Here is a 25,506-nt window from a genome sequence, read left to right as displayed (position 1 = left end):
TAACAGGTGATATAATAAAGAATAATCATGAAAGAGCTCTGCTGCAGGTATAAAATAATTCACATCTTGTGTAATTTGTGTACAAAGTCAGAGGACCAATCATACAATAGGTTCAAAAGAGCGTGTTACCTCCAATTATTGCTTCTTGACTGACTATGACTGATTTCCATTTTTAATTACTGATTTCCATTCACCCTCATAGTGCAGCACCTGTTCTGATCAATTACCATGCATTTACAGAAAGAAATATTGTTTTAGATATTCACTAACAATAGAGTGGGAATCAATGTTCATGTGGGCATGTGAGTGTGTATGGTTAAAATAATAAATTTTAATTTACCACTGTTACCTGGAGTTCCTGCGATTCTTCCTCCGCGGCGGAGGCGTGATACGATAACACCTGAAAAAAACATGCACATGAAAAAATATTAATTTGGTATTATTTCATTTAATTTTGCTCCGTGCCACTAGGGGGCTGTATGTGCTTTGTGGCTCAGCCGACCTCGGATCAGCACAGGTAGGCCATTTAACCTGCAGGAATTCCAGACACAGGTGTTGCTAATTTGGGAAGAAAACAGTTTTCGACTGTGCCAGTGTGCGTGTGTGCCTTTGTGGTGAGCAATGCGGTTTGTTATTTTGGTTTTTTGCCGCTGTATGATATTTGGATGTAAAATAAACATGCAAGATAATTGTAACAATCACAGAACTCTCCGTTTTGCTGTGTTCGAGCGCACCGGGCGCACCTCTAAACCTATCCGCCGTATTAGCAACCAGTACTAGACTTCGTCAGTACAGTAAGGTATGCAGACTTTGTATCGCATTAGGCGGTCAAGCTGAAAAAGTAGGCCTGACGGGCTAGGGCTCTCTCTTTTGGCTGAAATGACTTGTCAGTGTCAGGTGGAGATGAGTGACAGTGCCTTTTGTGTAGCAGACATGGAGGGTGGTTCCCATCTAAAAAAAAAGCTAAACAGAGGATATTTTATCAACAGGTTATCAGAGTGCTATGACTGTTGTGCAACTTCTGACCGAGGAGGAGCAGGGTTCCGTTTATTTTTTTCATCATCTACTCGAGTGTTGTGGACTCGGAGAAGGCTTCCCCTCACAGAACCATGGGCTTTCTGCGAGGGGTGTACTGTGGGTGTATGGGAGCCTCATGCTACAAGACATCTGTAAAGCTACGAAATAGGGAGAATAGACTATGGGGAATAATGTAACACCCTCAGCCATCAGTCAATCATTTTCTATACCAACTAACCTAACCCTTCAGAGCAGATAAGGAGGACATGGGAACTTCTCACAGAAAGGCTTCTGAGTGGTTTTATACTCAGGACATTCTTCCTGCGAGACAAAAGTGCTAACCACTACAGCCCTGTGCAGCCTAGTAATGTAATGTATATTTATGAAAAGATATATAAAAATGTAATTAACAACTGGGACTACGCTATGGTACAGGTGTCATTGTGTATGGTAGCTTCTATCATCAGTGAATGACTGGGTGTGAATGGGTGAATGATAACATTAAGAGCTTGAAGTATTCAGAGGACTAGAAGAGTACGGTACCGTCCATTTACCCATTACAGCAGTTAGAAGTAATGGAAACTGAGTTTCACCTTTTTACTTCAGCAGCACACAGTCTGTGACTGTTGCACGACTGATCAGAGAGCTGGTGGAAATATGGGACGGGTCCAATGTTCCGATGTATATGAACTGTGATTCAGTTTGAGGTTTAAGTTGGTAGATAGGGTAGGGTGCTACTTCCCCTTTAAGGAGTGGCAGCCGCTACAAGATGGCTGCTAAGGAAGGAACTATAGCGGACTTAAGGGTGGGACAAGCCGAAGGAGAGAAGATATCGGGCACCGTTTGTAAAATGTTGCACGTTCTAAAATCCTGCGCAGTTTTCGTACATTTAGCGTTATCATATGAATAAAAAAAGCAGAAGCAGAGAATTACAGGAAGGCCCATGTTATAGAATGGGTTTTTCATGTATGGGGTTATCTGTGATTTCTTCTTGAAGTCACATGACCGTGTAAAGTGTAAGCTGTTGAGTTCTGGAGCAGGAGTCGTGCAAACAGGCTGATGTATTCTGGCAGTCCTGAATAAATAAGTTCTGTGATACCGTCTTAAGTGCTTATTGTACTTATAATGGCACTTTTCTATAACATGTTTTGAAACTGCTTATTTGATGAAAATTGTACTTTCTTGTTTCTTGTTCTTCTGAGTTTGTATCTCTATGTGGAAATGCACTTATTGCAAGTCGCTTTGGATAAAAACGTCAGCTAAATGACATGTAATGTAACCCACCAAGATATCAGAGCCCACAACAAAGAGCAACTGGGGCCAAGGACTCAGCCGGGTTAACTTTTTGTTTGATTAAGGAATCATTTTCTCCCTTTGATGTGTTTTTTTTTCTCCACCCTAGCTGGCCATAAGGACCGCCTGTGACTTTATAATGTGGTTGAGAGAGGCTTACCTCCAGAGTGACTTCTTGCTTGGCCATTGCTCTCTCCACAGTTTCATACATCTGGGTGTTCTGAATTCCAAGACCACAGAAGATGGTGAATGCCTCCAGGAACTGCTCATCGTTCCTGTTGAAGGCTTTAACACTGCTTGATGCTTCATCCATTTTGTTCACCAACTGACATACACCTACATAGACAAACACACACACAAACGTTCATCACTTGAAGTTAGATGGACACTAAAATCTAGTTCATTCATTATCATGCAATTTCAGCTTTTTACTTATCGAGTACAAGTTGCAGTTTAACGTATTTCAAAGTTCAAAGGGCCATCACTTCATAATTCTATGCTACTAGACATTCGGAAGCTACTTTCATATTAATTATTTTATTATGGCAATAAAACATGTTCTTTGAGGTCACAGTGACCTTTGACCAACCAATTCTAATCAGTTTATTTTCCATAAACAGGTATGTACCGGGACGACTTGAATTGACGATTGACTATTGACAAAATGAGGTAAGTTTTGTTTGCCTGACACAAACATGTGCGTTATAGAGACAGAGAGCAGAACATTGCATCTCTAATACTAATAATGTATTCATAAAGCAAGAAAGAGCTAATGTGAATGAATACCATTGTAATACATTGAGCTGTTTCGAACTTGCTCATCACAGGACTCTTAAAGGTTAGAGGAGAAGCAGTGATGACCTGTTCCGTTTGATTACTGAGGGACTTCTTCCACGGTCATTAGTCCTCTTTAACTGTTGGAGCTGCTATCAGCTGATTATGCTGATGATAATCACTGGATAGGGTGCAGTAGCCAGACCAATTGTGGATGGTTAATGAAAGTGGCAGAAAGATGCTGGCTTAATGGGCATCTAACCTAATGGTGATTTTACATCACTGCCTTAAAAAGGAACATAAAAACCACAGATGCACTTCAAGTACTGAACAACTTGGATTAATCGCCCCAGTATTCACCTCCTGTATATATAGTATTCTGGGCTTCACCGATACTTGTGTTCGCCGATATGTGATGCAGACGTTGCAGATGTATTAAACTAGCACATTTTGCCACTAACTACACATACAGTCTGTCTTTGTGCTGCATCTTATCTTTTAAATGAAAACATATAGTCCATGCTAGTTTTCTCCCAACAGATCTTACTGCAGCTAAGCTTTTGTCATTAACAGATGAAAAAGGTTGAGTACTTTAAAGCATGCTCCACCAGAAAGAGATAGAGAGAGATCCCACCTATGACTTTGTCCTTCTTGTCATTTCTGATGGGAGTGCAGAGCAAGCTCTTTATCTGGTTGCTGGTGTGATCTGGGTTTTCCCGCTATGAGAACACAGAAGGGATAATTAGTCACTTTGGGAAAAGGAAGAAATAAGAAATAAATGATATACTGACTGTCCATGGGAAGCGTTGGTCCTTGGTGACGTCTGAAATGTTGAGAGACTGCATGGTGTTTTTGACATACTGGGCGTACATGTAGTTAATCTGATTGACATCACAATCCCTGAGGAGACACAAAATAACACAACCTTGTAACTTAAATTTAAAAAAAAGCCAATCTGATCGAAAACCCTTGGACTTCCACATGGTGAAGGGGAAGGCAATATACAAAAAGTGTGTGAAAGCACTCAACAAGAAAAAATCTGAACTTGGAAATTGGCGTGAACCCAGTGTAGAGGGTTTTATACAAACCTCCCATAAAAAAAGAGAACGGGAGATCTTCAGTGGAGGATACTACACGGTACCAATTCGGTTAATGCTTTAATTTCAGTTATTAATCCCACAGTTTCCAAACAGTGCCCTTTCTGTGAAGAGGAGGAGACTGTGTTCCACTGTTTTTATTATTGTGAGAGGCTCTGTAACCTGTTTAACACCCTGCGTGCGGAATGTTTTAAAGGGTTCGTTGAGACCTGGTCCAGGGTCACCTTCATTTTAGGAGCTAGCTACGAGAAAAACGCTTCTAAATGTAAACTGCTGAACCATTTGGTTGAAGAGGCAAAACTGGCAATCTATACCAGCAGGAAAAACAGAGTAGAAGACAGAGTAGACGATGTCAGACGAAACTCCGTCAAACCAAACAGTACAAATGTCTACTTGTCATTACGACGTTGTTATTTATGTTCCAATGGTAGTGCCTAAGCTAGCGATAAAACTGCTAACGTTAGCTTGAGCAACACGGAGGAAGAATGACTCTGTTTCGTCTGACGCCGTTTTGTTTGACGCCGTTTGGTTTGACGTAGTTTTGTCTAAGAATGACGGAGGTTTTTCTGAGACCTGACACCGTTTCGCCTGAGTCTGAGGACTTTTGGTCTGAGACTGACGCCTTTTGGTCTGAATCTGATACTTGAGTCTGAGATCTGAGGATGTCCGAAAATGAACACCGTACACCTGGTTTCTGTCATCCCTGACAGGGTTGCAATTTTTTAGAGGTACCCATTTTTACCCAAAATAAAATAGCAATACAATTGACCTAATTTATGTGCAAGATATTTTCCCCACATTTAACAGCAGGATCAAATCCTTTTTCATCTGATTATTTCTTAGGTGCAACCATAAAAATTTTCAACGTTCCGTGCCAATAAAGAGCCAGTTTGTAATTATTTGGGTTTATTGTCGCTGTTGTCGGCCACAGCCACGCCATCCAAAAAAACCAGTTTTTTTACACACACGTAAGAACTCAACTTCCCACAATTCACACTTCCTGTGTTCCCCAAAATCTACCACATTAAACCAGAAGTGGCGGTACCCCAACCCTGGCCTAAGTAACAGTAACCATAACCATATACATTTAGGAACTTAAGACACACTACAATATATAGTGTCCTATTTTTACAACTCTTTCGCAAATGTATTTGTTACTGGCCAAACCCTAGAAAAGAAAAACACCACATAGTTGAGTTACAGTTTAATGCAAACACAACTCAAATATATATGCACACACACAGTCCAATTGTTGTGCTTGGACTGAGATCAAGATAGCATTCATATGCTGCGTAGCAACTAGGGAGGCAAGGCTTCTCTGGAGACTCATTGCATCTTAAATCAGATTACCGATTTGTTCCTCGATGCTGGAGCTCGAGTTGATGTCAGGAAGCTCTGCTGCTGTAGCCTTCATCAACCATTTTCGTCTCATACCGACCCTCTACTATAAATTCCTAAATCCTTGGTTGTCCACTTTTTTTTGTGCCCTCCCTCATTTCTCTTGATTAAAAATGAACTGGTCCCCAGCATAAAATCAAACCAGGACAAAATAATTACATAATTTGGGCTCCACCTAATTTTATTTTATAAAAATACATTACTACGGATGTAAGGGCCAAATAGTTGCAAATGTGTAGTAGCAGAACTACTACAGTGAGGTACTGTGTGAACTGCTACTCTACATTTGCCACTCATAGCTGTCACATGCAAGAAGACTGCTTATTGACCTGAATTTTGTGATCATACAGACGCAATGCAACGCTATGCTATGTAACGCTGTCCTGGCTCTATTACAATAACAACATAAGTTAAAGGAACACTCGTGTACATGTTCTTTTCACATTGAGAACTGACTTGTTACAGGTACGCTAGGGTACTCGACAACTTTCATTACTTCAAATAACGTATTGATTAAGTATATAGGCCTATTTAGATGAATCCAGGAAAGCTGGCTTGTTACCTGCATCATCGTATTTGAAAGCACATACTTCCTGGATGGATCCTGATTGGTGTTGCAGCCGCGAGGCACTGATTTGAGGGTCACAGACCATACAGCGCAGATGAAAATAATTCAGACTACAGCGTTTATATGTTCAACAATATAAAACGTGGTCTTAGGTGTTTTAAAATTTATTTCGGATTATTCCAACGGAAGAATAAAAGGCGCAGGGAGGTGCGTAAACACCACTTCAAGGTGCATAAAAGCTATTTACAAAATTCCAGAGGTGCGTAAACAACGTTTATCTTCGGGACTGTCTACGGGACTATCTACGGGACTGACAATTTGTATACCCTTCTTGACCGGGTCAAAGACAGTCAAAGGCGCACACATCACGATAAACAGATTGGGATGGAGGAGACAAATTAACCCTAGTCTGAGAAAAGGAGAATGGACCAGAAAGCTGGCAATCAAATGTATTTTTGGTGAAGAAAGCGGATAATCTGACGAAGGTCCCATGGCAATGCAAATCTGCACTGCAAATTTATTAGATTTGGACTGAGCAGCTTCATCTTATCTTTTATCTTCTAATAAAACCAAAAATGATTGGGCACGTTGACACTTTTATGATGCCAACATCTCTTTTCTCTTCTTCATCCTCTTTGAGTGTAGATGCTGTAGGATGATAATAACTCCTAACTCTAAACAGTCTCTCTGGGTGAGGGTAGGGTAGGAAATATTAGCGCTAAGACCCGCTGGAAACAGATAGTGTATGTATTAGAGTCAATGTTCAGGGCTTTTAATTAAATAAGTTTCAGTTGAAGACAGTCACCCTACCTTTTGGGGGCATCAAGGACTTCACGTAGCTCCTCGTATTTCATATAAAAGACACTGGAGAAGGAGTTCTGCAAAAATAATAAAAACAAGTTAGTGACTGATGTTTTACAGCTTAAGTAATATGGCTAGGACTTGCTGAAGCCATTAGAATCAGGTCAAACCGGATGAATAAATACAGGGTTTTAATTGGTCTTTAATTCTGACCTAAAAAAAGGTCCAACATGTTTTTCTGCAGCCTGCAGGTCCACCCTGCTTGTTTTCTTTCTTACTGGGTCCTTTCTCATTACCTCCAATTAAGCCATTACTGCTTCTACCAACTTCCAAATACTGTAAGTTAAGCAGCCATATCATGCACACTGCTTTAATAACAAGAAAAAGGGAACATTGATCTATTACCCTAGAACACATATGTCAAACTCGCGGCGTCCAGTGCGGCCCGCCGCCGGAGTGCGTACGCTGGGTGACAGCAGTCAGCGAACCCTGGGCCATGCCGTTCTGGAGTTTATTTTGACATGGCAGTGCTTGTTTCGCCTTTACCTACCATGTAGGGTCTTGTTTTCTCTCAACCTGAACTCCCACTCGGAAGCAATAGATCCTTTTTCATTTTTAAGAGGTGGGGAAAGGATGTTAAAGATGGACTTCTGAAGGCTTCTTGGTTTTGGAAAAATCTCCCCTTCCCCCTTACATGAACATATACACAGCTTCACTTTATGGCATTAGGGTAAAAAGGCTAATAAAATTGTTTTAAACAAAAAAGGGACCTGGCTATGTTACGGCATTCATTTGGGGTCACTTTCGAGCGGAAAAGTTATTAAAGGATAACACAGAATAATGGAATTTTCTTTGGAATGTAAGAATTTTTAAATAAATCACACTGGCCTTCTCATATTGTTTGGAAGCATCAGTCAAGGTTTTTATATACGGTTTGGAAAATATTTATACCCCTATTTATTCATAATATTTGAACCCCTGCCGATTTCGCAAGTTTGGCCACTTTCAAAGAAATGTGTCATCTATAATTATGATGGTAGGTGTATTTTAACAGTGAGAAAAAGAATATCAACAAAGTATAGTGGCTGCAAGCACACGGGAAATAATAATGTCTAAGAAATCTGAGCAAGAAAACTGCCAGAACTTTTTCTCAAATGCTTTCATAGCAAATGAGCTGCTTGCAAGTAACTGTTTTTTACTGCACGTATTATCAGCCAACACCCCCAAACAACCACCCACACCCCCTGCCTTCTTCTAACAACTCCCAACAATCTCCCCACCGGTACTGAGGATCTGCGAAGAGGAGAGTTGGTTCTTTCCATGACTGAAGACCAGAAAGACACAACAGGTCATCAAACCGGCTGCTGGTCAGCCTGAAGCAGCGCTGGAAGTGGCGTCCTCCAGCCGCACTTCCTGGAGGAGTCAGTGAAATTAGACGAATGATGCCAAACACAAAAGCGTTTGCGGACCCGACGTTTGCGTTATTCACATAACAAATAACGAGCAGAGATAGTGTTTATTTATTTCTATGGTGGATAGCGAAAAATATTATAACGTTCTCTATGGAGACAAGTAACGGAGATGAGCCACACCCCCTTCCAGGCGTGCTTAAAGCGGGACGTGAATTAAACGAAATTAAAGCAACAATCAGCGTTGGACGGGTCCTCGCTACTTCTTGCACGTCGGGGTACTGGCCGGACGGTTACAAATGCAGAGGAACCCTGCAGCCGTCGGACGAAGCGTTCGCAAGTCAGTGGTCATTAACCGCGTGGAGCAATGCCAGGAATCCGGCTTTGCAAACTTTATCTTTGACATTATCATGGTCTTAGGCCTCTTCTGATGCCTCTCGAAATACCATACATGACCATACATGAGCCAATTTCCTTCAATCTTTCAATCACCAGGCTACATTTTGTCATTTTCAGATTAGATTTAAAAGGAAACAATCAATACTTTCATGACCAACCCACTTTAGGTTGATAGTACACATCCCCAAGGTGTCACTTGGGGATAACCAGGACATTCTGCTGTACCATCCCAAAATAAAAGCCTCTTAAAATACCATACATGAACCAACTTCGTTCGAAATCATACAAAAGGTGTTTTTTTTTAAGTGCCCTCTACGCACATAGTTTAATATTTCTTTCGGCAACTTGCAATTTTTAAAGCCCAAGGTCTCAAGAGCAAACTGCGTACATTTAAGAAGAATCGGGTTTAATCCCTGGGAGGAGTTTTGTCTTTTGCAACTCTAAGAAATGATAAAATATGCCAAAAAGGCACATCTTTAATGATTAAATTCAGCGCCCTCTAATCTTCAAAAACTATGATAAAATTAGGGTGTGTTCAGGGGTTCAATGTTTACACATCCTACAATTTTGTGAGGGCAGGCCAAGCCATTTGGAGGTTATAAAACTTGCAAGAGTAGGCCACACCCCCTTAAAACCTAAAACCATAAGAGAGGTTAGAAATGATCATATGGATGTTTAAAGGATGATAAGATCATGCTATATAAGAAATATGGAGTAGATCAGATAAAGTATGATCGAGTTAAAACAACTTCCACCTTCGTGGCGATTGGTGTTTTTTTTAAAATCCTCCCTACACACATAGTTTGGAAATTCTTCCGGCAAAATGCAATTTTTAGAGCCTAAAGGTCTCAGGATCACACTGCGCGATTTTGAAAAGAATCTGGTTTAATCCCTGGGAGGAGTTTTACAACTGTAAGAAATCATGAAAATAGGCCAAAAACAGGCCAAAAAGGCAGATTTTCAGACACGACTTGCAGCCCCCTATTCTTCAAAAATTAGGGTGTGTTCAGGACTTCAAGTTTTACATATGCTATCTGTTAAAAATCTGCCAAATTAAGCCACAGCCCTTGTGAAGTTAACTAGCCCATATATCATCTAAACAATGAGCACTATTCTTTTATATCAAGGGCACATTGGCCCATTAATGATCCACCGACGGTTTCGTGACAGTCAGACTCAGCGTTTAGGAGAAATTGCCAAAAATGTGTTTTTCACAAAATTCAAAATGGCGGAAACTCTAGTTAGCCCTGTAAAGCCCAAACCATTAAATAATTGACAGAAAATTCCAATTCTTTGAAACTGGAGCCTTTATTGGTCCTTCTGAACAAATAAAAAAAAAAAATTCAAATATCAATTTCCATATAGGAGTTTTAATTTGTATCATATTTGATACAACGGGTCACAATGCTCAAGATTGTTGTGTTTCTTGAACAAACAATACACAAACAAATCCAACAAAAACAATGCAGCAATGGAACTGGCAGGGTGGAAGTCTGGAAGACATAACATTTCAGTTATTTTTACTCATTTTGCGGTTCACAACCTTTTTATTTTGAGTTATGGTAGGCTTGAAAACAGTTTCTGTCCTTGTTCAGACAAAGATGCACTCTGCATTTCTCACAGTACACATGGGCAAAGTGGCCTACGCAGTGCTTGCATCTCTGTCGGGTTTCCCATGTTGGGAAATGATAAAGGCCATCCTTTCTCACATCAGGGGGCAGCTCTGGGGTTTTCCTCTTCCGGGGAGGGGTTGGCGTTGCTTCTGGAGAGGAGAGTGGTCTGCTACACTTTTTTGTTTCAAATGCTCCACCAATGGTACTGATGTAAAGAAGTTGTCAGCAAAAACTTTGTGATTTTTTCCTCCTGGAAGGGTTGAAGTCATTTTCAGGACAACATCTCCTGTAGCACCAACATCAGATTTCTCTTTGTCTGGATTTTCTCTCCCTTGGCACACGTCAAAGTCATAGAGATAGCCACTTTGGCCGGCACGTCCCCACATCTTGAACCCCCACTTGTGAGGTTTTCCTGGCATGTAGCATCGTAGATTTGATTTTCCTTTGAAAGGCACCATGATTTAATCAACAGCGTGACATTCTTCAGGAGGTACGCAAAGAAATCGTTGCCGTAGTTTCTCTCACCATGGCCTTAGTTTCCACACTTTATCCTTTTTTGCATCCTCATCCACATTGAGGTTGTCCTGAAAGTGAATCAGCGTCAGCAAATCCAGGAATCGACCCCGTGACATCACATCACACACTGGGGGGTACCTTGTCTCCATCTCCCAGTAAGCTCGTACGTTGGGCATCTGTACTAACCCCATGTGCATGTACATACCCAGAATTTTCTCAATTTCTTGGGCATTTGTGTTCACTGATTTTCCATTTTTCTGAACACTGTACAAGTTTGTTTCTTCTGCAATTTCCTGTAGCATTTCCTCAGTCACAAAATCTTTGAAATACATATATGGTGTCCAGTCAAGCCTCTCTTCAGAGTCTTCCTCAACACATTCCACAAACTCAACAGATGGAGGTTCAAACTGTCGTCTTCTCCACTCCTTCTTTTTCACTTTGCCCCTTGCAAATTGCTTTGGTGTTGTGTCCTCTTCTGGGACTTCTGGGACTTCATCATCATTTTCCTCTTCCTCATCATCACTACTATCTGGGTTTTCCCCAGTCCCTGCAGTAGGAGTCCATTCCTCATCCTCATCCTCATCTTCCCCGAGCTGCTCCATGTCACTTGAATTCCCATCCATAATCATCTTTAGAACATCTTCAACACTGATTTTTTTTGCCATCTAAAACACACATGCACACAAAAAACTGATTATTGTGTATTTTTTTCTTTGAATTGGTCAGTTTTTAGTGAAAATCAGTAAGCAAAACGAAGTTGCTATCAATCATACTATTGCAACACCAAACTAGTCATCAATCATCATGATACAACAAGTTGCATATCTGATTTTTTGCTCTGAATGTACCAAATAATGTAATTTAAACATTTAATTAGTTTACTTGAAAAATAAAAAGACAGTATGTTGCTTGATATTATTTATAATGCATGAAATACAATAAAATTACAATTGACTGATTTAGAGTTACATGACCTTATACACCCGCTGTATCAAATTTGATACGTCATTTTTAACACGGTTTTACCAAAACATAGATTATGAAATATTAAGTAATTTCACATTGCACCAACCCAGTAACTGTTCCTATTGACGTTTCACACACACAAAAAAAAAATCTTACCTTAACTTTTCCAAAATTGGCAAAGTTCTTCTTGAAAAATCACACCTGTCCACTTCCTGATTAATAGCAGTCTTGTAGAATGGCGGGAAAGGCCTCTAGTGAGCCGATTACTGCCCTCTGGTGGATTATCGTTGTAATGCATGTATATAATTGTATACATCGGGTTTTTCAAGAAAAAAATTGTCACAATGCTCATGTAGAGGGCTCAAAAACTTGTGTATCATATATGATACGTTTGGCGTTATAGGGTTAGGCACATTTGCATACCATGATTGACTTTTTTGTAGAACATGTGTGCCAATTTTCAAGTTGATCGGACATCGGGGGCGGAAACTGGCATAGTGTAGACTTTTTTTAAATTTCTAGAGGGTGCTATAGAGACATTTCTTTAAATCCAAATGTGAGACCCAAAAATGATCACATTTTTTAACAGTCCATATCAAATTTTACATTTTTTAAATAAGATAAAGGCCCCAAAAATGCCCTCAGTTTGTTAGAAGAATAATACTAATACTTCCTTGAAATACAATACTAGTCGTAGCGAGGACCCTAACTAGTCGGGCGAGTAAAGTGCGTCGACAATCCGCTTGGCTTTTGGTGTGAACGCAGCATAACAACGAAGCATTGAAGCCGCCCACATTAAAGCATCATATGGAAACCAAAGATCCAACGCTCTGGGAAAGCAGGTGGATATTTTTAAAAGAAAGAAAAATTGGCTACATATGCAGAAGAAGTCCGTCATCTCACCAACTGGTATTGTCAGGTAGTGTTGTTTTCTTGTGCAGGTTTACATCCAGATAATAAATAAATATCCTTGTGATGATTACTTTATCAGATTTTTGCTTGTTAAACTTTTTTTAAATATTATTTTTATTATTATTATTTTATTTAATCATTGAATACAAATCCAACCTAGAATGATATAAATTAGTTAATCCAAGACAATGTTAATATTTGAACGGGACCTGGGCCCCTTTGTACTTAAAAAGTTGGGCCCAGAGGTCAAAAAGGTTAAGGATCCCTGCTCTACACCAACGACTGACCTCAGAGGACCAAACTCCGGAAGTTCTCAGACAACACAACGGTCATCGGCCTCATCAGGCACAACAATGAGTCTGCATACAGACAGGATGTTGACCAGCTGGTCCTCTGGTGTGGTCAGGACTACATGGAGTTGAACAACACTGTGGAGATGATAGTGGACTTTTGGAGCCACCTGCAGTGGGCCTCTAACATTGACACCATCAGTGTAGAAGGCCCACTGAGAAGAACAAAATTATCCCAGTGGAGAGCAAGATATCAAAACCAATCATGCGCCATCCACACCCAAAAAACACATATTCTTGCTTGCAAGCATTGCATGCACATTTTAGACACACATATGCAAACATATACTAACAACAGAGCACATCACTGTTTCTAAACTAATGCTACACACTGCGGTAATGTATAGTAAGCCTACGCACCCTAACATCTTGAACAATTCTGTGTACCTATGTTCGTACATTTAAGTGTTAAAGACCAGCACTGTCATTTATTAGACTTCCTCTGGGAAAACTTCCTTCCCAGGATAAAGGTTATGTTAAAATCCAAAGATCTGTGGGTCCTGTTTAACACACTGCAGACTTGCATCACTGACACCTGTATACAGAGGGCCGTCTGGTAGATAAGGCCAGTAAAAGTGCTTAATCCCAGAGTAAATGTTTAGTAAGGAAAAAGACGAGGGAGAAGCGAGGAGGAATATAAAAGAAAAGCAGACAGCTAGTCTGGCAACTCTGAGGTCATTAGAAGGACACACACACACACACACACACAGTATAATAAAATGTATGTTTGTGTTAGTGAAAGAGGATGCGCGCGCACACACACACACACTTTATAATAAAATGAGATGTAACAGATTCTGTTGAGCATAGTGATTACAAGTAAATAAAACATTCTCCCAAATTCCAGAAAAAACCCCCAACATAAATTCATTTTCCTCTGATGTTGTATTTGTATCTATCTTCCGCCTAAATCAACTTAATGGAAGTCAACATAATTTGTTGTTCTCACAGCAGGGAAATCAGGGAAAACCCTGGGTCCTCAATGAGCCCCGTACAACATTTACACTCAGACCCAAACCATTTTATAGAAATAATGATACTGCATTTATTCATAGAAAGATTTTTTGTATGGGCGTTTTGATTGAGACCAGGCTTTGAATTGGATCTGTTGTGTGAGAGGGAACCAGTTAAGGTTCTGGAGGACAGCGTTGATGTGACCACAGGATTGGGAAAGGGTGAGCAGAGCAGCAGCGTTATGGATGTATTTTTTTGAGTTTATTCAGCACTTTAGATTAAGTGCCATACAGAATGCTGTTATTGCTGTGTTTGTTATGCAATGTTAAAAAACTAGCATTTGTCACACTACCAGGTTATAATAAATCCTGAGAAAGTTAAACACCAATGTTTTGTGACCTAATACAAACCATTTCAACAGTATTGCATTCCCATCTAGATCACCCAGACCTCAACACAAATATTGAATGGTGAATTTGCAATGTAGTTGATACTCAATGCCATCATCCCAGTGGAATGTAACACTGATATCTTCTTTTTGGTACTGCTGGTGGGGTTGACAATGACATAAAATGTTTTACAAAGTTAAACAAAATATTTCATTAAACAGACCAGTTTGTTTTAAGAATGGGAAATCCCTCTCAAAGGACTGAGAGCATTTGACAAAATAACATCATATGAGCAAACTGAATTGTATAGGTGGGTCCCTCTAAAACAGTGTTTCTCAACTGGTGTGTCGTAGTGGGTCGCGGGCCTTTGCATGGGAAAAAAAAATATATATTTTGAAGGGACTTTTTGTAATGCAGCGGAGTTTCGACCGGCTCGTCCGTCCATGTTTTCCGTCACACGGTACTCGTACCGTTGTAATGAAAAGAGATCTGAGCCAGAAGGCAGAGGTCTTGCTTTAACGATCAATCTTAGTTCCTACCCTCACCAATAGTCCTGAAGGATAGGTCATGACCAAAAGAACTAGGTCGTGCGGAAAAAAATGGATTTCCTCAGGTGGATGGCTGGCGTCTCCCTTAGAAACAGGGTGAGAAGCTCAGCGATCCGTGGAGACCCAGATTATGCCCCGCGACCCGACCCCGGATAAGCAATTGACGATTTACACAATATGCCCCAACATTAAAATTGACTGAACTGTTGTGACTGCTGCTACGTGCGCAAGTAAGCTATTTACAATCTTTCATAATGCCAGATGAGGACTTTAAAAATAAGTAACTTACAGATTTGATGTTGTGACTGTGTGCGTGCGTGCGTGTATGCTCACCATGGAGTCATCATCGGCGATGAAGACGGTACAAGCCTGGGCCTGCATGAAGGATAGAATGGTTCCTGCAATCTTCCTCAGCAAAACCTCTAGACACTGCTGTTCCTCAAAGATCAGACTGGCCAGGTCCAATAGCACCTACACATCCACACACACAGCCACAAACAAAAGAATGCATCATGTTGAGAGTTTTGTCCCAGCGACATACGCACACCTGCAGTGACACATTCACACTGACCTACCTGATTGCGTCTGTTTTCGAGTTGCGATGTCTCGTAGAGCTGAGCGTTGTGTAGGACAATGCCCGAGAAAGCTAAATAGGCTGAGAAGTCCTGAAGAGAAAGGAAATACCAGATGGAAGGACGCACACAGGTGGGACAGACAGACTGAGGCCAAGGTCAGTTTGATATTTACTGTACCTAGGAGACAAACATTTTGACATGGTTCAGGACAACTATGGTTTGGTTATCTCTCTGTCCAACCCATCAGGTCAAAGCAAAATCTTTCAAACATCTGAATTTAGACACATTAATTGGAAGGGGTTAATGTAGGTGAACCTGGGGACTTTACTGACCCTTTCATCCTGTTCACTGAAGGCACTGTCCTCCCCACCTTTTTTATTGATAGCCTGAGCCACTCCAACTACCTGAACAGAGGAAACACAACACAAATACAAAAGACACTTTTTTGCCTTCTACATCTTTTGGAGATGTGGTGAACAAAAGGAAATTGGAGCATACCATGACTTTTGAGGGACAAACAGGAGTGGTTATAATTCATTCAAACATGATGTCTTAATTTGTATTATAAACACAATGTGAATGTAAATAATAAAAACAATACATTGTTTTTAAAATGGAGCACAAGTGATAAAGTTTCCTCATCAACAATCTGAAGGAAACCAGACAGCCTGTCAACCAGGCTTGGGTAAGTAAAGTTGTTTGTTGGAAAAGGATGTGATTAATTAGTCACTTGGATCAGACGGAATGGATGTAATGTAAGATACATGTCTACATGGCTCAAAAGGAACTTGACACGTTTTTTTATTTTTTAGGATCTTTAACGCCATACAGCCATTAAAAGTATTTCGTTTAGTTAGACCAACCTAGACCAGCGCCGCCCCCAATGGTCTTCCAGTGGATGGAGTTTTTCAGTTGTCATGGGGAAACTTACATGCTATACATTCCTTATCTAAATTGAGCAATCTTTGTCACAACCAGGTCAAGTCCATCTGCTGAAGACGGCCATGACATGAGGCTGAAAGGCCTAGTAAGTGGACATTGTCATTCAGATTCCAATCATTTATCTTAAGATGGCTTTGTACACATCATATGTGTATGATGATCACACTGAGCTTGACAGACAACATCTGACAGCTCCTGTGTTTTCACTTACCTCGTCTCTGTGATTCTTGATAGGAAGGCAAAGGATACTCTGGGTTTTGTAACCTGTGATCAGGTCCACCTCAGCATTGAACCTTGGGTCCTGAGGAGGCATACAGAATTCCATTTCATCTTTAAAACATGAATTACAGTTAACAGAGGGTCAGACCTAAGCCTTGGGTCTGATGTCTGGTATCACTAATCACATATGTTCTGGTCCATGCTTTTGGCTACTGATACATTGAATTGTTGAACTTTAAACAAGGCACAGCAAGTCTGATTGTCATTTGGGTGATGTCTTTATTGAGCATTTCCACAAGAGAAGTGCCACAAACAAATTAGCTAAAATGTAAGCTTTAAAAATGTAGCATTACTCAATAACTAGCTCATGACCTGTACAAGTATAGCAGCGTTACTTCAGATGACAGATGTTTGCATATTTACTAATTAAAGGGACACCAGTTTAAACAAGTAGCCTATATAAACTACAAAGCCAAATGGAGGTATTGGGGAAAAAACCCCAAAATGAATTATTTATGAAATTATTTTGAATTTGCCTCTATGGCCAGCAATATCAAAATCAAATCAGCGAGCACAGTGAAAAAACCTTCCGTTAAGAGAAACTAATCATTTTGAAAGAGCATCGGCAATCAGCCACTTCAATAGAGACCCAATGTTTTTTGTATCCAATTGAAAATATGCATAAAACATAATATTCTTCATTAGCTTCACACATGCAGGAATTAGTGTATTCATTCCATTCCTCTCCAAAACCAAAGCATTACATGCATATTTTTGTTAGTGTTTGGTATCAATCACAAGGAGGCAAAAGATTCCATGGTATGTAAATATGGAGTTGAAGAGAGAGAAGTGGTTTCAGAAGGCATGTTAAGGACCAGTGGATGGAGAGATGTTTGTAGAGGACTGTGCTCCTTTTGGCCACCCTCCCACCCACCGGCCGACCTTTAAACACAGACAATTACCTCTCAACTCAAAGTGTGTGTGTGTGTGTGTGTGTGTGTGTGTGGCTTTGTAACCATGCATAGAGGATCATCACATATTTAAAAAAGTAAAAGTCTTCTCTTGGTAGCACTTTGCTGTGTGATGTAGTGATCATTTGATTTGATGATTTTCTTTTTTTTTCTTTTTTTCATTGTAACTAATCTGTTGCTCGGTTGTTCTGTCGACTGGATTTGATCTGGAGGACCCCCATGAAAACGAGATGCTGCATCTCATGGGGTTGATCCACTAATAAATGTTCATAAATAAATAAATCTTTTAATTAGCTCAATTGCTGACAGAGATAATCAAAATAGAGACAAACTTCTAATCTAAATATTCTCTCTTTGTTAGGAACCCGATCTGCAAATCTGTTGTTTGTTGCCCTGTCTGTTTTTTTCCATATAGTTTCCACCTCTGGGCCCCACCTTCAGCCCTGCCCCTCTCTTGAGAGCTCAGCTGTGGCTCATTGCAGTGATCACCTGTGGCGGATATAAGGCCTTCAGTGTTCCCAGGCGCGTCGTCAGTTCGTCCCAGTTCCCAGGCTGGTCTCAGGTGCGTTTACAGAGCTCTCGGAGTTTGTTCACTGGTTTGCTTTTTGTTTTTTGGGTCCTGCAGAGCCACGTAGTACCACGGAGTACACGGCGGTACGAGACTCGTGATTGTGGTGTCGGACCTCGGGCTTCCACACCAGAACCCTGCCCCATCTCGGACTACAAGAAGTCGGTGGAGTTGCCCTCCCGACCCCTGTTAAGCCTGAGGAGCACTTTGCTTTGCCTTTCGAAAGATCTGCTTTTGTTTTTGTTCACCTTTTTGGCACAGCGCAAAATAAAAGAATCGGCTGGACATAGTGCTGTTGTGTGCGTGCTTTTGGGTCCACTGACTACACACCCTAACACTAACTAAAAGTATATATCAGGAAGAAACCTCTGTGTTATAATCTGTATTCTGATTTCACTGTGGATGCCATTTGCTCTATAACTACACGATTACATATGCGTCAGGGGCCCAGCGGTCAGCCGGACACGCGGGTCAAAAAAGTGCCTCAACCAGTAATCAAGCAGATTCCTAAGCATGGAGCCAACCTCTTCGACAGAAGACTTGTTGTGAATCAATGAATCAATGATCAAAACATCACTCAAATAAATTGGATCACCCCCATTCAGTCAAGGCAAGATTGCCCTCCATGAGCCTTTTCATATGTGGCATGACAAGCTCTTTACCAAGTTAATTAATGAATAGCCACCATGCATTGTTAGCCCTCCTTGCAGAGAAGAGTTGCAATGATCAATAAGGTACACACTTGACACCTTGGGAAAGAAATTGATCACAACAGTTGCTGGGGCAGGTTAGATGAAATACCCAGAAAAATTGAAATGTAAAAGCATTGAAATCATAAGAAGTTACTACGTCTTTGACTTTATTGTGGGAGCCAAGTTTAGTAAAGAATGGAGCATATTTAGTATCTCAAAAGCACCTTTTTTTCTTATATCAGCTGGACACGCGCTTAAGAAGAGAAGAAGAAAATAAATCTGTGCCTCTGACAGGATTCAATCCCATGTCTACGGCTTGTCAGGCTTAGAGATAACAGTTAGGCCATCGGCTCTCTTGCAGTTGTGCAATCAAAACGTTAAATAAGTTGGATCACCTCCATTCAGTCATGGCAGATAATGCGATCTGTGGGGACTATTCATTTGCAGTTATTATTGAGTTATTCAAGACGAAGTCTCTGGAGGAACTACTAGCCCTTCTTTGGACGCCCTCCTGCCCCATCAAGTAACCATCAGATGCACTAAAGACAACACACACAAACACAACAAGCATAGAAAGCCAAGCACCTCATTGCAGGCTCCTCGGCATCCAAGCTGACAAAACAGCAGGGGATCCTCACCTCGTAAGCGTTCTTGATATTGAGCAACTGCCCTGTTGCAGCAACATGTCCCACAATGCCCTTGTTCCACTCAAGCCGGATGCAGCTACTGGAAGACTCCTCCAGTGTGGATCCCTCAGCTACATCAAACAGGCGGCTGACCAAGAACTTCCTATTGGAGCTGTCCTCGCCTACCTAAGACACAAAAACACACCCAAAGCAGAATGTGGTCATACAACTGTTGGCTTGAAATAAAAACAAGAAAGCATTTAAAAAAAAACAGTAGTAATAGTCAAATTGTCACACATTTGAACACATCTTAGTTTGTTTTTCATTCTACCTGCATGTCATTTCAGATCCTCCCACATTAGCTCATTACCCTCACCTGGTTCTCCTTTCCCTTCTCACCTGCAGCACAGCCCCTCATCAGCCACTCACTATTTAAGCCTGTCACGTTCTGTTGTTTCCTCTCAGATTATCTTGTGTTTATGCAAAGTATTCAGCGGTTTTGAATTAGCCTATATCATTCTGTTCTGACCTTGCCTGCCTTGTGACCACATATTCTCTGCCTCCCCCTTTTTGAATTTTGTAGCCTGTCTGATTGACATCCTAGTTCTGATCCCGCCTGTTTTCATCTACGGATTCTCTGCCTGCCCCTCTGGATTTGTTTGCCTACTAAAGGATCTCCCGGTTTTTGACCTTGCCATAAAAATCCACCTGTCTCGCCCACTGTTGTCGGAGTCGTGCTTTTGGGGTCTTTTGTGCAACCAGTGGAACCAGTAACTTTGACGCAAATGTAATGAAAGTATGAATATATCCCTGACAGGTACGTCTGAAACAATCACTTCTGTCATATTTGATAGGGTATAAACCACAATTCTTAAAGGCCCCATCTAGATTGGACTGCACAGACTGCGTTGTTTTCAGGACTGCTACCAACAGTCTCTGTGACTTCTTACATTGGCTTCTGTGAGGTGTGTACCATCATGCACCAGGGTGAGTTATAAAGCAGAGCTCTAAAAAAAAACTACGACCAAAAACTATGACTGCAGAAGGATCCACAAACCTGCCCCAGACCTCCACCGCTCCCTCCCCCAACCCATCAGCAGCTCACGCCTCTATGACCCTCACCAGCAACATTCTAGAGAGGGACGTTAACAAGCAGCCGGTCCGGACTTTGTCTTCCCTCACACCCTGAAGCATTGAGCTGATCAGCTGTCTCCAGGGTTCACAGACATCTCACCTCCCAGGAGAAATGCCATGTACCAGCCGGCTTCGTGGCCTCCACCATCATCCCTGTTCCCAAGAAGCCCAGTATCACAGGACTAGCCATCCAAAAGACTTCATCACTGACTCCCTGTCCGACAGGATGCAGCACGTCAAGCTGGGGAAACCTGCCTCTGCCTCTCGGACCATCAGCACCGGTCCCCCCCCCAAGGATGCGTTCTTTCCCCTCTGCTCTTCTCTCTGTACACGAACAGCTGCACCTCCAGTCACTTATCTGTCAAGCTCCTAAAGTTTGCGGATGACACCACCCTCATTGGACTGATCTCTGGTGGGGATGAGTCAACCTACTAGTGGGAATCCCACCATCTGGTGACGTGGTTCAGCCAAAACAACCTGGAGCTCAACGCTCTAAAGACAGTGGAGATGATTGTTGATTTTAGGAAGATCGCAGTCCCACCTTCCCCCATCACCCTGTGTGAATCTCCCGTCACTGCTGTGGAATCCTTCCATTTCCTGGGCTCCATCATCACCCAGGACCTCAATCGGGAGCTGAACACAAGCTCCATCACCAAAAAGGCCGAGCAGAGGCTGTTCTGAGGCAGCTGAAAATATTCAACTTGCCCGAAGACAGAATGATGCTGCACTTCTACTCTTCCATCCTCTGCTCCTCCATCACTGTATGGTAAGCTGCAGCCACAACCAAGGAGAAGGGCAGGCTGCAGCGTGTCATCCGTACAGCAGAGAGGGTGATTGGCTGCAACCTGCCATCTCTTCGTTCCCTGAAGCGAGCTAAAAAGTTTGTTGCTGACCCCTTTCACCCTGGACAAAGACTATTTGTGCTCCTTCCATCCGGTAGGAGGCTGAGGTCCATGTCACACAGTTTCTTCCTGTCGGCAGTCGGACTCACCAACAGAGCGCGGGTCCCCCACTGACTGACTCTGACATCCCACCGGTCACTCCCGTCACACTCCACATGCACATACTTGTCACTTGTCACTTTCTGTTTGCTGATGCACTTTTTCAACTTTTATTCCTTTTTCATTTATAGCCTCATTTTTATTCACCAGCCGTCTGCACTGCCTCAGTAACGGCTCGTGTCTCAGTACAGATCCTTCTCAAAATCTTAACGGTGACTTAGACCTGTAACCTGAATTAACACTTTTTCTTTTCAACAATGTACACCCCAAAATTCAGTTTGGTGCAGCACTATGCAGGATTATCCCGTGGACAGAATCAGAGATACATGCACACTCATGTACAAACTTGATCAATCTCATTATCTCTGGGCTAAATTAACTATGGATGAAATCATTACAATTTAAGGGTTTTTTCTCCAGCAGTAACAGTGAACTGTTTTGAAATTTCTTAAAATATACAATGCTAATAGTGATGAACCCATAGAACAGTGGTTCCCAAACTAGGGGTGGCAACCCCCATGAGATCAAGCGCAGCATAGATTCAGAGAGAGGGAGAACCGCAACATAAGAAATTCAGCGAAAAAGATGACACAAAAAGTTTTTGCACTGTTCCTATTACAAATATTGAAATGTAAAAATGTAATAAAACTTTAGTGGAAAATAAGTTATATGTACTTATTTTACGAATAAACATTTATATAAGTTTATATATATTATAATGCAAATTAATTAAAAACAGGAACAACCCTATTTTTTTTTCGTTCGAGAGGTTTAAGGGGTCTTACAATTTCCCTGTATCCTCAAAGTGGTCCCTAAGAGAAAAAAGTTTGGGAGCCACTGCGTTAGAGAATTTTCAGACACTTTTGCCTCTGTCAGTGTTGTTATCTGAAGCATGGGACGGCAATCCCTAAACCACAGCCAGGCGTAAGCATAATTTGAGATTAACATTACAAGAGCAACATTGAATCAAACTAATTGTTTTAAATTAATTCACACTGCCAGTAATTATTGCCAGTGATTTTAACATTTACATGCAGGTGTGAATCAGGTGTGATTCAAATTGCTTTTTCTAAAAAAAAAACGACGTGTGTTCAATGACAAATGAAGTGAAGTTAGAAGGATGTTCCTACCAGGAACAATGAGTAGCGGTCCGCGGTCATCAGTTCATTGATGTGGAGAAAGATCTTATGGCAGAGTGCTGTCACATCCAGATGACTTGACACGTCCTTCACCAGCTCCAGCAGCCTTGCGCAGCGGTCAATGCCGCTGCCACTACCTCCCCCAGTGACACAACCCTCACCCATAACTGAGTCCCCCTGGACAATGACAGTTTGGCGGTCTGCCTCGCTCAGAAACGTCAAAGAGCCCTCTGAGTCTTTAACCACGATGGGTCTGAGTGGGCGGTCAAACTCGGATGCCAAGATCTTGCAAGTCGGGGTGCCGGGGGCCGGACTAGGGACTGTGCCTGGGGATGGGCAGCGGTTGTTCAGGAAGCAGAGGGTGGCCGGAGAGGTTAAGTCTGTGGAGGATTGGTGGGCTCGCTGCTGTACAGGATTGTCTTTGGAGGCAAATGGCTGGTTGGAGTGGATGCGCTCAGCAAACCAGCCATTCACCATCTCCCTGTGGGAAGACAGAAAAAAAGCTACTTATATTATCAACCCATATTGTAAGAGAAAGTGCAGTACTGTACGGCTGTTTGAGTAACTGACATATTACGTCAGTAAGAGTTAACTTAATTAAATATCACCTGATGGTAGAAGCTTCTTACATATTCAGGCCAACACACATAGACATTTTATTCCTGACAGTCAGAAGAATATTGTTCATACGATCAAGTACACAAGACCAGACTTAAGTTGTGTTGCTAATCAACTCAGCCACAAAACCAACAAAAACTAAAACTGTTGTTGTTGTTCAAAATTCGTTCATGTTCATGTACCAAAAACCACTTAGTAATCTGTCCAAAACAGGTCGCACAGCTGTTTAGGCTGTAATGTGAAGAAAAATAAATTCTGAAAAGAAAAATAAATTCTGAAATTTTGGTTGGTCAACTTGAACAATAAATGTGGTCTCCTTTCCAATGCAAAGTATGTTTACATGTGTATATTATACATATACAGCAATTACAGTAAATCAAAGCGGTACAACCAAACAATGTACTGTTTGACATCTAATTCTCTAACATTTTCACACTATCTGCATATGCTTACCTTGGACTGTACTACCGGGTTGAACTGGCCAGTAGATAACAATAGTATAATAGTATAAGAGGAATACAGTGAATATGAGCACTAATGAGAACGCTTTTTGGGTAAGTGAATTAGTGTGGATAGGAAAAGTGAATGAAGGCACAGTAGATTAAAGTATAATGAACTGTGTTTAGACTAAGGTGTGCGTAAGATTGGGAGTGACCAGTATAAGAGGTGTAAGCACTCTGATCAGCAAACACATTGTCTGATCAACTTCTACAACACAAACACACAACCGTTTTCAGTCTATGTGACTCACGGTTCTGTTCAGTGTGAGAGAGGAACCGGCAGTGGCCATAAAACTGAACTGAGGTATCTTGGGCCCTGGAGCCAGGAGTCACAGGCTGTTGTGTGACTGCAGTGTGGTGGAGCCGGTCCTGTTGAGCTCACCCTAATGTATCCTGGGGAGATGTGGCTCAATCAATAACGCCTCTAACATGTGTGAGCAGCTGGTGTGTGCAAACCTCTTGTGTCGACACACTTTTTTGCAATCAGAAACATCAGGAGAGGCCAAGATGTGACAATGCTTTTTGTAGAAACTATATTGAGATGGAGAGAGGATTGAGATAATGTGTGTTCAGTCGCTGGATGAAGTTGCCATGGTGCTTTAAGTGGATAAATGGGTCTGAAGAGGTTTGTCACTAATAGAAACAGACTTAAGTGTGTCCTGATGAGCACTTTGAAATGCCCAGATACGCATCCTGCAAAAAGAGATCCTTATATAGTTTCAAGGACGGATTTAGAATCTTTGTTTCAGTAAGAAAACGACATGGGTAACTTTGTATACACAATCAATGTGGAAGGCTTGTTGTCACCTGGACCTGACCTATTCAACACATCTCGCTGAGAATTAAACAGAATCATTGGGAGCAGTAAAAGGTAATGATTCGAGGGCCCTACGTTACTCTACTCTACTCTAACTGATTATGAAGTGGATAGTGATGTGAAAAGGAGATGCCCTGTGAGAGGAGGCACCGAGGAGAGATGACAGTACACGGACTACCTGGGCAGGTTCAGACTGGACCCGAAAGACCCACAATCACTGACCTCAATGGAGAGTAAAGAGATCCCACTTAAAAACTAGTTCAAATAACTGAGAAAAGAAGCTGTACTTGCTGATGCACACTAACGCAAAAGGAGCTTTACGGAGATCCCCCACTAGAAAATACGCTCGCATTCAGCGGGCTGCACAGAACCAGTAGTGGATCAGGTGGGTGTCTACACTGCGGCTCCCCTCCTCTCTCTCTCTCTCTCTCGGTGATTCTTTTTACCTTGAAGCCTTCCTGATAAAGTAGGAGTGGGTGAACTCCAAGTGATCGTCCAGCCACGCTTCCAGCTTCTCTCGCTCTGCGCAGCAGTAGTCCTCCATACCGCGAAGGGCAACAACCGAGAGCTCCGGTTACCGACTGCATCTACACCGCGAAGACCGTAAAAGACAACTCCGAGCCACCGACACGGAGAAAACAAAAGCCGCTCAGGGCCGGCTCACAAACCGGCGACTGTGCGCTTCCTAGTTGGTGGAGAA

At 41.7% G+C, this 25,506-nt stretch overlaps 1 protein-coding gene across 1 annotated transcript in view; it reads right to left on the bottom strand.

Annotated features, from left to right (window-relative positions):
• pde5ab (phosphodiesterase 5A, cGMP-specific, b) overlaps positions 1-25,506 on the bottom strand; it is a 35,706-nt gene extending 10,200 nt beyond the window's left edge. Inside the window, exons 1-12 of the mRNA XM_062566361.1 lie at positions 25,253-25,506; positions 22,863-23,352; positions 19,610-19,783; positions 16,733-16,822; positions 15,912-15,983; positions 15,580-15,669; positions 15,338-15,475; positions 6,958-7,025; positions 3,876-3,984; positions 3,719-3,803; positions 2,471-2,646; positions 341-400 (exon numbers count right to left, since the gene is read on the bottom strand). Coding sequence (XP_062422345.1) covers positions 341-400; positions 2,471-2,646; positions 3,719-3,803; positions 3,876-3,984; positions 6,958-7,025; positions 15,338-15,475; positions 15,580-15,669; positions 15,912-15,983; positions 16,733-16,822; positions 19,610-19,783; positions 22,863-23,352; positions 25,253-25,350 — 1,650 coding nt within the window. The 5' untranslated portion in view covers positions 25,351-25,506. The remainder of the gene's footprint in view (positions 1-340; positions 401-2,470; positions 2,647-3,718; positions 3,804-3,875; positions 3,985-6,957; positions 7,026-15,337; positions 15,476-15,579; positions 15,670-15,911; positions 15,984-16,732; positions 16,823-19,609; positions 19,784-22,862; positions 23,353-25,252) is intronic.

Source organism: Pungitius pungitius, chromosome 1 (genome assembly GCF_949316345.1).
Source record: "Pungitius pungitius chromosome 1, fPunPun2.1, whole genome shotgun sequence".
Classification (NCBI taxonomy): Eukaryota; Metazoa; Chordata; class Actinopteri; order Perciformes; family Gasterosteidae; genus Pungitius; species Pungitius pungitius.
The sequence above is the reverse complement of the archived record's forward strand: the minus strand, read 5'-3'. Positions and strand labels throughout refer to the sequence as shown.